A 14324-nucleotide genomic window follows, 5' to 3' on the forward strand; every position below is an offset into this window, starting at 1 on the left:
TTGGGAGAGTGACTAGGCTGAACAGTGGGTAGGGGTGCGGGGCGTCCGAAGGGGAGAGCACGGTGGTAGCCCGTAGTCCCGCCCTGCTGTCGCTCGGCCTGGCAGCGTTCCTTCGCAGCCTCCTGCCAGCACAGCCAGCCCCCTGCCCCCACGGAGCCGGTGCCAGAGCAGCGTTCCGCAAGCCGAGCTGCATCTTCCCAGCGCCGAGGCTGCGCGGAGGGCCCCTCGGCCGGGCCTGGGCCTCTGGCCCCCACCCGGCTGTTCCAGGTAGGTCATCTGAAAGGCTTCCGTCGTTGCGGCGGTTGCTCGGAGGTTCTGCAGCCAGAGGCCCCCAGGTAGGTTCGGGAGACTCAGAGCAAAACGCGTGGGAGGCGGGAGCAGCTAGAGACCCCAGACTCACCCTCAAGTCGGAGCAGCCGGAGTCACAGGGGGCGGGAGATGAGCGCGGCTGGGGTACGGGTCTTGGGCCATCAGAGTCGCCTGGCTGCGGGGAGCAGGTGGGTCGGGGGGCGGTGCGCTCTGCTCAGCGACCTCACGCCTACCCTGGCCCCGCCCATGCAGAGCAGCGGGAGGACACCCGGGTTAGACTCCCGGACGAACTTCCCAGCAAAGAAGGGCAGAGAGGGACTTCGCGCGGGAGGGTGGGATCGCGCGGTCCAAACGCTCCCACGTCACCAGCCGGGTCGGTCCGGGGACCCCGAGGCTCTCCCGAGGGCAGCCGCATCGAGACGGCGCGCGTCCGCGCCCCCAGCCAGCACGCAGGGCGGCCTGGCCCTTTAAGCGTCCAGACGGCGGCCCCAGCTGACGCGCGGGCTCCAATCGGCGCCCCGCGCCCCCCGCCCGCCGCGCCCGAGGCTCCCGGGCCGCAGCTGCTCGGCCGGGACTCGCCGCGGCCCTGCGCCTCCGCCCGCCCGGCCGGCCGCGCCCCCGGGGCCATGGTCGCGGGGCCCTGCGCAGGGGCGGCCCCCAGCGCGGCGCTTCATGGAGCGGCCCGGGCCCGGCCCTCGGGGGCAGCGCGATCCTGCGGGGCCCTGTGAGCTCCCAGCGCCGCGGCACCATGGTACGCAGGGCCCTGCCTGTCCCCCCGCTTATCCGCCCACCTGCGAGCGCCTCCTTTCAGAGCGCACGGCCCCTTGGGACCGGGTACAGGGTCTGGAAGACCTGGCCCCTCACCCGGGGTCCTCGACCCTATCTGCCCGGTATGCGGGGCCCAGAGTGCGGTGCGGCGGCGCGGCTCAGGGGTGAAATTCCTGGGGTGGGGGTGCAGACGCGAAAGGCCGAGGTCTTGCTGCGCACGGGCGGAGGGGGGAGCCTCTCTGCGTCCGGACGGCGCCGCCCCGGGGCTGGTAATGGGGGGAAAGGGGGGGGGTCGGATTCCCGCCCGGGCCTTGGGCCACGTGGGCGCTGCAGCCGCTCTGCCTGAGACTAGGATGGATCGCTCCGTAGTCGGGGGCACACAGCTGGAGTGGAAACTCCTGTGTGACCTTGGGCCGGTCCCCTGCCGTCTCTGAGCCTGTTTCCCAGGCCTCTCCAAAGAAAGCATCCAGAAGTCATGAGCCTGTACCCCTGCCCCCGGGGTTTCACCAGATGGCCTTTGGGAGGCAAAAGCTTGGTGGCCTCTGCAGGTGTACCTCTGGGGAAGAGCTGCTGATGCAGCTGGTGTACCCAGGTGTTGGAGAGGCCTCCTCAGCTTTAAGGAGCCGGAAGCATCTGGCCAGAGGCTGCACAGCTGGTGGGCACTGACCCGGAAGGGGCCCTGCCACTGGCTGGCAGCATCTCTGGTCCATGGCTGAGCAGGCTGTGATGTGACTTTAGGGATGCCTGGGTTTCTGCCAGGCTCAAGTGGCCCTGCCCAAGCAGGAGAGCCCTGGGGAAGCTTTGTAAAGGGAAAAACAGGGGCCCCAGGCCTGTGATAAGTGATGCCACGGGGGGGGGGGCTTTCCCTGCCACCGTCCACCCCCCAGTAGTGCAGACACCAGGACCTGCAGGTGCAGTGACTGGGAAGGAGGCAGGACCAGAGGGTGTGGTGACTGTGTCTGGATGCTTAGGTGGTTCTCACACCTCATGCTTCCACCCACCTCACTTCCAGGACTCTCCAACTGCCTGTCTGAAGTGTACCAGGCAGAAGGGAAGGGTGCTGGAGTAGCAGGATGGCCACAGCTCCATGAGTAAAGCCTCTCTGGGCCTCAGTTTCTCTAAGTAAGAGGAATTGGTCCCAGAAAATGAATCAGAGTGAGTCAGAGAGGGATGGGCGGGGCCCCTTGCCACGTCCCTGCTGGACGGCCCAGCAGTTCTGGGATAGAGTCAAGAATGGGTGCCTGGTGAGGGTGTGAGGGCTGGAGGGAGCTTCGGGAAGGCAACGTCTGCTGTTGGTGGAGCCGAGGGCAAAGAGTGGGCGGGCATGTCATGGGCTGCTGGCCGAGGGCACAGGTTTGAAGCTCCTTGAGGCTCACCGGCAGCTTCTCCGTTAGCAGAATGACAAGGGAGCTCAGAGTCCATCCTCTGTCTGGCCCACCCACTGCTGACAGGAGAGAGGACTTAGAGGGGACAGCTTCATCCTGGGACCCCTAAGGAAGGTGGGGTTGTGTCCCCCATTGGGACGCGTGGGCATTCACACACTGGAAACTTTCGTCTCCATAGACGGAGCCCATGGAGCATCCAAAGCCAGCCGTTGTAGGGCCGGACTGGCCAGTGTCTGCTGAGCCCCAGGCCCTATGTGAGGGATAAGACAGGCTAGTCTCTACCACCTGACCTCTGGGAGTCCTCCATGGCAGAACTAAACAGGACTGCTCTGTGCCCTTTACAGGCTCTGGGAGGGGGCGGGGCCTAAAGGCCTGGTAGCCTGTTCAGTCAGTCACTAAGGTCCCTAGGGGGCTCTCCAGGAGGTGCAACCTCCAAGACAGGACCAGCCTGGAGCTTCTGCATCTGGGCTGGGGTCTGGGAGTGTGGGGAACAGAGAAAACAGCCCGTCTTCCCGCGAGGACCCTGTGTACAAAAAGCTGCGGCAGCTGGAGTGGGCCTGGCTGTCTTCAGCCTGCTGTCTTCTGTGGCCCCTTAAAGGCCTTTATTGACCACTGTCCAAGTGAAATGGCCCCTGGATGCTACAGCCTAGGTGCAGTAGCAGAAGCTGTGTCTTCTGCTGTTCACGTGCTCACAGTTGGGCAGGCTCCTGTCTCAGCATGGTGGGAAGGTCAGGACACACTGAGGCATAGCTGGAAGTCCACTTGGGGCACAGTGAAGAGGGATCCTGGGGTGGCCCCTAGTGTGTGCACAGAGGAAGAGCAAAGGGAGTGCCCAGAGAAGCCACCTGGGAACAGGTCCCAGGACATCGTAGCCCTAGGAGCAGCTGTCCCTGCCGTGGGTGTGTCTGTGTGTCTGCCCTTCCCCCAGCTTGATGGATGGATCAGATCATCTCTGGTGGTGGCACCTCCCACATTGTGGGCAGGGGTGGGCAGTGGTTGGCCCTCACCTCTCCTGTCTCTTGGCTCCACAGTTGCTGGTTGAGAAGACGACAGACTCCCCGGCGGCAGAGTTCTCGCTGGTGGAGGACGTGGCCCTGCACTTTGCCTGCTTGATGGGCCGCCTCAACGAGCAGCGCCTCTTCCAGCCAGACCTGTGCGATGTGGACCTAGTGCTGGTGCCTCAGCATAGCGTGTTCCCCGCACACAAGGGTGTGCTGGCTGCCTACAGCCAGTTCTTCCACTCGCTTTTCACACAGAACAAGCAGCTGCAGCGGGTCGAGCTATCTCTGGAGGCACTCGCGCCCAGCGGCCTGCAGCAGATCCTCAACTTCATCTACACGTCCAAGCTGCTCGTGAACGCGGCCAACGTGCACGAGGTGCTCAGCGCGGCCTCGCTGCTGCAGATGGCTGACATCGCGGCCTCCTGCCAGGAGCTGCTGGACGCTCGATCCTTGGCGCCCTCGGGCCCTGTGGCCCTGGCACAGCCTGCCGCCAGCTGTGCTCCGGTGCCTCCACCACCCTACTACTGTGACATCAAGCAGGAGGCAGATGCCCCAGGCCTCCCAAAGATCTATGCCCGGGAGGGCCCCGATCCCTACTCTGTGCGTGTGGAGGATGGAGCAGGGACGGCTGGGGATGTAGGCTCTGCCACTGCTGGGCCAGCACAGACACTCTTCAAGGAGGAGAAGGAAGGGGCCCCTGAAGAGGCAGAGGCCCCAGGTAGCCTGTGCAAATTGGAAAGTGGAGAGGGGCTGGAGCCAGAACTGGATGCCTCGGGCACCTATGGGCACCAGGAGCAGTCACAAATCATTGTTGAGGTGAACCTCAACAACCAAACACTGCATGTGTCCACCGGACCTGAGGGCAAGCCAGGCTCTGGTGCCAATCCAGCCACTGTGGTGCTCGGCCAGGAGGATGGCATGCAGGGACACTCGGAAGAAGAGGAGGAGGAAGGAGGAGGGAGTGGAGGGGGAGAGGAAGAGGAGGAAGAGGAAGAAGAGGAGGAAGGCAGCCAGGGAGAGGAGGAGGAGGAAGAGGAGGAAGGGCCCAGTGATCATCGAGAGGAGGAGGATGAAGAAGATGGGCCCAGTGAGCAGGATGCAGAGAGTTCTGAGGAGGAGAGGGAGGCTGAGGGCAGGCAGGACCCCGCAGGTCCCGCTGGGTGTCAGGGCAGCCAGGTGGACCCTCCACCACATAGCCGAATGTCCACACGGTCCCGGGGACAAAACACCCGGCGCCGGGCCACCCCTGAGCCAGAGGAGGCTGGACGTAGAGGTGGGAAGAGGCCCAAGGCCTCTGGAGCTGTTCCGGCATCCCAGGCAGCTGACGGGCTGGGGGCCAAGGTGAAGCTGGAGGAAAAACAGCAGCATCCATGCCAGAAGTGCCCTCGGGTCTTCAACAACCGCTGGTACCTAGAAAAGCATATGAATGTGACCCACAGCCGGATGCAGATCTGTGGCCAGTGTGGGAAGCGCTTCCTGCTGGAGAGTGAGCTGCAGCTGCACAGACAGACGGACTGTGAGCGCAACATCCAGGTGAGACAGACAGCCCCCAGGGCTGAGTCAGACTGGCTGTCAGGAGGAGACAGGTGGAGCTGGGCTCTGGCCCACAGAGTTGTGAGCAGAGAACTGTGGTAGCACCTTTCCCAGAAGAGCAAGAGCAACAGGGATGTGGGGGAGAGTGGAGTTATCTGAAGCTAGGGGCAGTAGGAACTGCCGAGGGATGTGTCTTTTAACAAATCTAGGCCCGCAGAGAAATGAAGGGGCTTGTCTGGAGAGGGCATCACCCTTTTCCCACCCCAGAGCCACCATGCAGAGCAATAGATAGCCAATCAAGAGGGGTCTTGCGTTCAACTCTGGCATGCCAGCTACTCAATCTGGAGAAAAAAGGCTAGCTGAGGAATTTGGAAAGAAATGGGAGTGGGGGAAGGCTGGGGTGGCTGCCAGGTCTTGGGCCAGTCTGCACTGTCTGAGCACACTCCAGCATGTGCAGTGTGTGCACACACCAGCATTCATAAACACACACCAGCATTCATAAACACACACCAGCATGTGTGTACACACACACCAGCACATGTATACACACCAGCATGTGTGCACACACACCGGCATACATGCACACACACACCAACATGCATGTACACATACATACACATCAGCATCCGTGCACACACACCAGCATGCTTATAGACACACATATACATCAACATTCGTGCACACACACACCAACATGCATGTACACATACATACATGTCAGCATTCATGCACACACACCAGCATGCCTTTCACCTTTTCTGACCCAAGAAGAAAAAAAAGAAAACCTCAGGCCACGGGTAGGCGGGTGCTAATTGCCTGCACTAATTAGCAAATTGGATGCCAGTGGGGAAGGTGTGCCTGATGATCTGCCCATCACCCACTCTGTGTACCTGTTTCCTGACTCTGGGCTGGCTGTCAGCTATTCCTGCACCTTTAGCCACCCCAAGTGTGCAAAACCTTTATTCCTTCCTGCCCAGACCCCAGCCTCTAGCCTCTGGAGCCCCTGCTGGGATGTGCAGGGCAGGAGTCCAGGAGAACAGCTTTCCGTCCAACTACCCTCCAGTGCCTGAGGGGCCCAAAGCCTCGCAGCCTGTAGAACCTGCAGAACTGAAAGCTCCTACCTACCAGGCACAGCTGCCTTAACTAACTTGACCTACAGCCTCCTGCTGAGAGAAGCAGACAAAGGGGCGGTGCTTAGAAGAGGGATCCTGGAAGAGGTACCCCAACAGCCATGTGGATAGGTGTGGAGGGGGTCAACCTAGTCTGGGAATGATCCAGCCGTCTTACCAGGACTCTTCAAGTGGAGGAGGAACAGGCCCGCCCCAGAGAGGCCAAGGGTAGCTCTGGGTTGCAGCCAAAGCTCCCTTCCTTTTCCCTGTAGTGCATGACGTGTGGCAAAGCCTTCAAGAAGCTGTGGTCTCTTCACGAGCACAACAAGATAGTGCACGGCTACGCGGAGAAGAAGTTCTCCTGTGAGATCTGCGAGAAGAAGTTTCACACCATGGCGCACGTGCGCAAGCACATGGTTGGTGAGTCCCTGCTGGTGCAGGTGTGGGCAGAGGATGGGCCGGCTGCCAGCTGCCGGCGGTGTCGGGATTCTGCATCCAGGTGAGGGGATGCACCGATGGGCAGTTTGCCCAGTGCTTCAGGCTGCCTGGGAAACCTGGGCTAGGAATCCAACTGACACATGGCTGGGCAAAGCCAAGGACCCCGGCACGGTGTTATGTCTGCCCAAGACCAGGAACAGCTTTCCCCAAATCACACGATTCTACAAGTGCTGGCCCAGCCCTGTCTCTGACCGCCATGAGACCTCTCATGTTTTCTCACCTTTTGGCCCTCACAGGGCTTGAGGCATCGCCTGAGTGCAACCTCCCCCAGGGGTCAGACCTGGACACAGTAAGGAGGCCTCCCCAAGTGTGCTACCCACCCCACTTACAGGCAAGGCTGCAGGGCCTCTAGGTGGGCCTGGCTGAATGTCTGGATCCTGTGGTCACCTTTTCTCGCTCATCTGGGCTCCAAGCTCCAGGGAGGAGTGGTCAGGGCAGACAGACAGACAGTCCCTGGCAGACATGCCTCCCTTTCTCCACTGGAAAGTGTAAATTGCATGGGATGGGGACCCTGGGATCTAGGTGTTGGCCAGGAGCATGCTGGGTAACCAGGTTGGTGATTTTTTTTTTTTTTAAAGCTGGGAGGACCGTCTCCCTGTTTTCTTTATTGGCCTTCAGTGTCACTGGGCCCAAGGCTGATTGTGCTGTTGAGTTCAGTGTCACCCTCCAGGAAAGCGTGGGGTTCAGGGCTGCCAGAAGGCAGGTCTGGAGGTGGGGGTTCAGATAGGTGCCCTGGAGAAGTGACAACTGGTGCCCACCCGCAGCCCACACCAAGGACATGCCCTTCACCTGCGAGACCTGTGGGAAGTCCTTTAAGCGCAGTATGTCGCTGAAGGTCCACTCGCTGCAGCACTCGGGGGAGAAGCCTTTCCGCTGTGAGGTGAGCTCTGCTGGCTGCTGGCTGTCCCACCTCCACCCACCCCCATCTGCAGGGAGGGGAGGAAGGGAGGTCAGGAGGATCTGCACGCCTGACGCGACGGCACACATGTGCCTGTAATCCCGGGACAGGAGAGACAGAGGCAGGAGGAGCGGGAGCTTCTATTCAGTGGGTTTGGGGAGGCAGTGAGTTGGGGAAATGTTTCTTTGCAGGCGTGAGAACTTGAGCATCAATCCAGGTTTAAAAATAGAAAAGTAGCAGGGTGGTGGCGGTGCACGCCTTTAATCCCAGCACTTGGGAGGCAGAGGCAGGCGGATTTCTGAGACCCAGGGCAGCCTGGTCTACAGAGTGAGTTCCAGGACAGCCAGGGCTACACAGAGAAACTCTGTCTCAAAAAAACAAAGTAGCCGGGCGTGGTGGCGCACGCCTTTAATCCCAGCACTCGGGAGGCAGAGGCAGGTGGATTTCTGAGTTCGAGCCCAGCCTGGTCTACAAAGTGAGTTCCAGGACAGCCAGGGCTACACAGAGAAACCCTGTCTCGAAAAAAAAAAAAAAAAAAAAAAAAAAAAAAAAAGTAAATAAATAAATAATAAAAAATAAATCGGGCATGATGGCACATGCTCACAATCACATTGCTGCGAAGGCAAAGAGAGTTGGGTGCCTGGAGCCCACTGACCGATCAGCGCAGCCTGAGCAGGGAGTTGAGGCCATTGAGAGGCCCTGTCTTAAAACCAGCTAAGGTAGAAGGCACCTTAGGAAACACTGGCCTACACACAGGTTGGGTAAGGCAGGATTGAGGGTGTAGCTTTTCCCTTCCCCACAGAACTGCAATGAACGCTTCCAGTACAAGTACCAGCTGCGGTCACACATGAGCATCCACATTGGCCACAAGCAGTTCATGTGTCAGTGGTGTGGCAAGGACTTCAACATGAAGCAGTACTTTGACGAGCACATGAAGACACACACAGGTGCGTGCCTTACCCCCAGGGTCTCCGTTTACCTCTGTCCCTCCTTGGTGGGGTGGGATGGGATCTAGAACTGGCTGTGAACATCCCTGCTGCACCCCCCCACCCCCATTGCAGGGGAGAAGCCTTATATCTGTGAGATCTGTGGCAAGAGTTTCACCAGCCGCCCCAATATGAAGCGGCATCGACGCACACACACAGGAGAGAAGCCATACCCGTGTGACGTGTGCGGCCAGCGTTTCCGCTTCTCCAACATGCTGAAGGCACACAAAGAAAAGTGCTTCCGTGTCAGCCACCCGCTGCCCGGTGACCCCGCCACCCTGCCTGCCACGCATCTGCAGCCCACAGCTCCGCTCTTCCCCACAGCACCTCCCAGGCTGGACACTAACTGACCCCCCAGCACAGGCCCTCTTGGCCAGGGCCAGCAGACACAGACTAGGAGCTGAACTGCAGCTGGATACCCCTGGCCCTGGGTCCTGGTGCAGCTTCTTGGAGATTTTACTCCTTGTGCTTGGGAGTAAAAGAACAGAGAGGGACTGGTTGGCTGCACCCCTCCAGGTGAGGGGTGCTGGAGGCAGCCGATACAGGGCAGGAGGAGCTCTGGGCTGCAGGCATGGCAGAGAGCCAGGCAGGGCCTGGGTCAGTTTCACCTGCCCATTCCTGGCTTCCCTGCGCCCCTAACTGACTCCTTAGGAGGGGAGGATTTGGGTGGGCCCCGTTGAAGGAGTTCTGGAGCCCCAGAGGCCTGTGGCCAGGGAGGCATGGCAGGATACCATGTGTGACTGGGCAGGGGAGTGTCAGCGTGTGAAGGCTGCCCCTCTGTGTGGGGCAGACTGGGGCAGGTGGGGGCTGGCCCCCATGGGTTTCCTTTCTTACATCCCTACCAGGCAGGTACAGGAATCCCCAACCTGCACTGGGACTTTTAAAGAGCCCCACATCCAGGAGAGAATGTCTCTGGGTGCTGGAGACCAAGCCTCCAGAGGGGAGAAAACCTGATTCACCAGCCCCAGCTTCTAGGGCTCCTGCAGGAGAATGAGAGCCCAGGGAGGGGCCCCACAGGAGCCTCAGGCAAGTAGTTCAGGGTTTCATGGTGCTATCTGTGGGGCAGGGGATGGGGAGCTGTCCACAGGGCGGCCCTGTCCCTTACCAGCCTATCTGGCTGGACTGCCCCACCAGGAGACACGGATCTATGTCTGCTACCCCCAGAAGCCCACATGAGGCCTCTTCTCCTCTTGGGGCCAGGCCACTACCGCCCCTTGCTGGCCCCTGGTCCCTCTTGCACTCTGTACCGTCTGGGGTGCCACAGTGCAGCCAGGGAGAGAAGCTGATGTGTTTAGGTCTCTGTGGGAGCAGGGAGCTTAGCCAGTGCTCAGCGTTTGCCCTTGGGGGGCAGGGCCAGCAGTCACAGGCCACCCCTCTCTGTTGTCACTTCATGTCCTATGGTTCCCGGGTTTGATGTCCCACTGTTGATGAGCTTCTTTGTCACACTCTGCACCTTACTCCCCCTCCCGCCGCTCCCCGCCGCTCCCAGCCACTCCCAGCATGGCCACACTGGGAAGAGGCCTGTGCCCAAGGGGCTGGCAGAGGGTGACGAATCCCTTGACCTCCTCAGAGGCCCACGGAGCTGGGACAGCGGGCTGGGGACATTTTAATCATCAATAAACGAAGCACTTTATTCTGTACAGGTGTGGGCAGGCCCAAGGTGCTCGGCTGAGTCGGCTGTCTTCTGGGCAAGGAAGGGCTGAATGAGCCGTTGTCCCTGTATAGGCACCCTTTCCTAGCCTGAAGAGCAGGCTGCAAGCATGCCCTTTAGCCCCGCCCCGTGTCCACTGGGGAGACAGGTGGGACCCTCCCTCTCTGAGAAAGGAAGGTTTCCCATTTGCACACTCCTGCCCCACTGCCCGAGGTTGGGCTCCAGGCTCCTCCAGTGTAGCTCCTCCGGTGGTACCCCTAATCTCTGGGCTTCCGTGATGTCCTCAGGGACTCTTCCCTGCCTCTTGCTGTTTCTAACCTCTGGCCCCAGTGCCTGGCAGCTCTTCAGAGCTGGCTGAACTTAACATTTTCCAAAAATAAAAATAATAATAATAATAATAATAAATAAAACAAACAAAAAAAAAAGAGTTGACCACCTCAAGGGGTCACCAATCCTTATTACCTGCTGGCCCTTGGACTTCATGGGTCCAGAAACCCTGGCCATTCTTCAGTAAACAGCAATCTGAAGGGCAGAGGCTGGGAATGGAACCCTGTCACAGGAGTTGGGTCTCTGGCACCTTTATACACCTTTCCCCCAGGGGCCAGATGGGTTCTGGGCTCTGGCTGGGATGGGGGCACAGCCCTCTCTCTGAGGCCCTTGTGTGCCTGGTGCTACACTCCCTGCCCTGCCCACAAAGGTTGCACTCCCTAACTGCCAAATGCAATAAGCCCCCATCCCCATGCTGTGGAATTGAGGTTCTCATCTCCCCAGCTATATACCTTATTTCTAAAGAGATGGTCAAGTCCCTGAATGTTAGCATGAGGGAGCTGGAACATGGTGGTAATCTTCCAGGCCCGAGACACAGTAGCCTTGGGACCGTTGCCTTTGGAGAGACTTGCTAGGATCTCTTGCCCAGCTAGACTTGGTCTAGCCCTGGGCCTGTGCCTCTCAACTGGTGCAGGCTGCTCTGGTCTTGGAGCAGTTGGTGGGGAGTCTTCATGAAGACATAGAGGACCTGGAACCCAGGGATGCCCAGTCCCACATTCCCTCACTGGTGTCTGGGTGATAACAGGAAAACCAGGCCCAGGTGTGTGAAGCCTTACTGCTTGCCTGTGTGTGACACGCCCATGGTCCCAGGGTGGGGACAGTAGGCATCTGAGCAAGATGAGTGGTGGAGAATAAACTCAGTTCCACTCCTGGCCCCTGACCCAGCCTCTTCTTTATGTGTTACTGTCCTGAGGAAGGGTGGCAGGTGTCCCAGCATCCCAGTGCACAAGTCCCAAGAGTATTTAGGGTCTCCATAGGACCAGTCTTTCTCCTTCAAGGCTGGGATTATACGGGCCCCATGCTACATGTAGGTCTGTTGGTCTGTCACAGAAAGACCTGAAATTCTGGAGTCTGCAGAAGTGGTAACCCCAGGAGAATCCAGGGTGTCAGTCACAGGAGCCCAGACAGCAGCCCCCCCCCCATCTGCCAGCTCAGCCCTCTTGGGCACCTAGAGTTCTCATAGGTACTTCCTGCTGCTCATGTTCTGTTTGGTGGCATTCTGGGCCCTGGGGACATAGGTGGAAGATCTCTATGGTGTGATCTATCACCCTGCCCATAGGTGTCCAGTGCCTCAGACAGATCCAGAGGCCCAGTGCGGGATGTTGTGGGTGAGGTGGCGGCTGCCTGTGGAGATTTGGACGTGATCGCCATCTCCTGTTTCAGAAGACGGGTTGTATTCACACCCTCAAAAACTAGATGGGATAGAACATACCTGTAACACCAGCATTTGGGAGGCAAGAGGATCAGGAGTTAAAAGCCACCCATTGCCACTCAGTTCCAGGACAGCCTGCCATTTGGAATTGACACCCAGTCTCACAGAGGCCTAAGGAAAGAACTTCTTGGGAGGATCCTGTTGTTTTTCTCTCACCTCTGTGCTCCTGTCCTTTACCTCAGCGCTGCTTTCAAACAGGGCCCCGGGTAATAGGCTGTGGGCGGCAGAGAGAAATCAGGCATCTAAAACATTTCCAGCCCCTTAGGTTCTGCTGACTGGCCTGGTTGGGAAGGCCACGCCTCATCTGAGCACGCCTGGTTCTGAGGCCTGCTGGATACAAGGAGAATGAGACATGTGCTATAGCCTAGCAATGCTCTGCGGTCCTCCCTTGCTGTGACACGGCTGTTAGCTGTGTTTGGTAGAGTAACTCAGGTGAAGCTGGATCCCACTGCTATGACAAGCCATCCCTGCTTCACTGACATCACCTGTGACCCTGTGAGGTCTAGGGGAGAGGCTTTGGTGGCCCAGAATGACAGATTGCTTTAATCTGTGGCACAACCATATTTATTTGGGTCTCCAGAGCTAAGGTTGGAACTGCATACCACCATTTAAAAGTGACATGTTTCTATGCCATTAGTCCATTAGTACCATGGCCAAGCCCTACTTCAAGGTGATGTGGAACGGGAACCATAGAGAGTTCTAGAAATAGAGTGAACAACTATACCCTCTCCTGTACCTTGGCACTGAGTCCCCTGATGCCAGGTTGCCAGGCAGTCTACTGGGCTGAGGGTATGCCTGAAATCCCAGGTAGTTGAGAACTGAGACAGGAGGATTGATTAAGCCCAGGAGTTTGAGGCCAGTCTACAATGTATTTACAACTTTTAAAATGTACTCCTGTGTGTGTGTGAGCGCATGTGTGTGCAGGCAAGCGTGCATGCGTGCATGTGCATTCATGTGTGAATACATAAACATGTAGAGGTGAGGGGCCTCCAGTGTCAAGTCTCACATTTTGGGGGTGGGGTGGAGTTTCTTCGTTTTCTATTTCATAGGCCAGGCTAACTGAGCCTCAGCTTTCAAGGTTCTTGGATCACCAGATCCCATCTTCCCATGGAGCTGCTGGGATTCCCATCTGAATTCATGTATGCACACATGCATGGAACACAACCACATGCACACGCACACCACGTAGCTGAATATGATCTTGAACTTCTCATTCTCTTGTGTCCATGTCCCCCAAGCTGGGATTACAGACATGTGCCACCACACTGGCCTGTATGTAGCACTGAGAATCCAACCCAAGCTCTTGTGAATATACCTTCTTCCAAGGTAGGGAATGTAAAATATAAAGTGGGTGGGGTCTTGATGAAAAGGCAACAGAGGCATCCCCAAAAACGTGTTTGGAGGCGAGAGAGACCTGTGTGATCTGTATGGATGGTGGTCTTTAGAGCCTGTGGGGAGTGGGGTGCCCAGGCCCCATCCTTCTATATGTCTGCAGAAGCAGCTGAGCATGACCCCACCCTTGCCTAGTTAGAGATGGGGGCTTTTGAAGCTCTGTGGCCATACCTGTCTCCATGCTCTCCAGGGGCTTCTGGGTAAGACCTAAGTACTCTGAAGCTCTCTGCAGCAGTCTGTAGCTGCTCGGCCTACAGCCTGCTATGGTGTCGAGGACAAGAGAAAACAGAACTCAGACAACTGAAGCCCCTCACGTGAGCGAACTCTGGTTGACACAGGAATTAGATCCCAGGTCCATCCAAGCCACTTACTCTGTAAATTCTGCACCATACACACCTCTTCTGCTCTCTCTCAGAGATGGACACATGTCATTGGGCACATGATATCATTCAGCAGGGCCAGAGGTATCAGTTGAAAAGTGTCAGAACCCATCTAGCTAAACAGAGAGCAGCTGAACAGAAGGACACTAGCTACATCTTCACAAGAACCAGAAACTCCCCTGGAAGCAGGCCCAACCTTGTCTGAGGGAGGAGTGGTGGTTTCTCAGTCTTCTGTGGAGTCTGGAGTATGCTTACAGCTGTTTTCTGCTGCCCAGGAGATACCTACTCGTTCTTACACAGGCTTTTGGTTTGGTTTTGAGGCTTAGTTCACACTGACCTTCTATGTGTCTCGTTCTTGGTGCTGAGGACTCACTCCCTGGTCCAAAATGCCAAAGGCACTCTCCCGAATCTCCCCAACACCTGCAGCTGCCCTGTGTCTGCATTACTAAACCAGCTTATTTGTTTTATTCTTTAAGCGTCAAATCTAGTCTCAGGGCTGCCAAGGCACTCTCTCTGCACTTCATCTCTGTATGCACATGTATAAGTGTGCTTAGTGGTAATAAAACACATAAGATTTGTAATTGTGTGTGTGAGAGAGAGGGAGAGAGAGCAAATGCTGCTGTGTTTGTGTCACACTGTACCTGAGATGGCCAGA

The 14324-nt window shown here is 57.8% G+C and overlaps 1 protein-coding gene across 4 annotated transcripts; it reads left to right on the forward strand.

Moving 5' to 3' along the window:
* Nucleotides 1–231: 231 nt before the first annotated feature.
* On the forward strand, nt 232–10127 carry Zbtb47 (zinc finger and BTB domain containing 47). Of its 4 annotated transcripts, none has more exons than XM_029481944.1 (6): nt 232–267; nt 3494–4996; nt 6378–6525; nt 7368–7483; nt 8304–8448; nt 8563–10127. In XM_029481944.1, the coding sequence occupies exons 2-6, from the start codon at nt 3575–3577 to the stop codon at nt 8835–8837; spliced, it is 2106 nt and encodes a 701-aa protein (XP_029337804.1). In that variant the 5' UTR covers nt 232–267; nt 3494–3574; the 3' UTR covers nt 8838–10127. The 4 variants fall into 4 exon arrangements, with proteins under 4 accessions (XP_029337804.1, XP_021028793.1, XP_029337803.1 ...); XM_021173134.1 differs by lacking the exon at nt 232–267 and adding an exon at nt 874–1060; XM_029481943.1 differs by lacking the exon at nt 232–267 and adding an exon at nt 1108–1199.
* Nucleotides 10128–14324: the final 4197 nt, after the last annotated feature.

This window comes from Mus caroli, chromosome 9, assembly GCF_900094665.2.
Source record: "Mus caroli chromosome 9, CAROLI_EIJ_v1.1, whole genome shotgun sequence".
In the NCBI taxonomy this organism is placed as follows: Eukaryota; Metazoa; Chordata; class Mammalia; order Rodentia; family Muridae; genus Mus; species Mus caroli.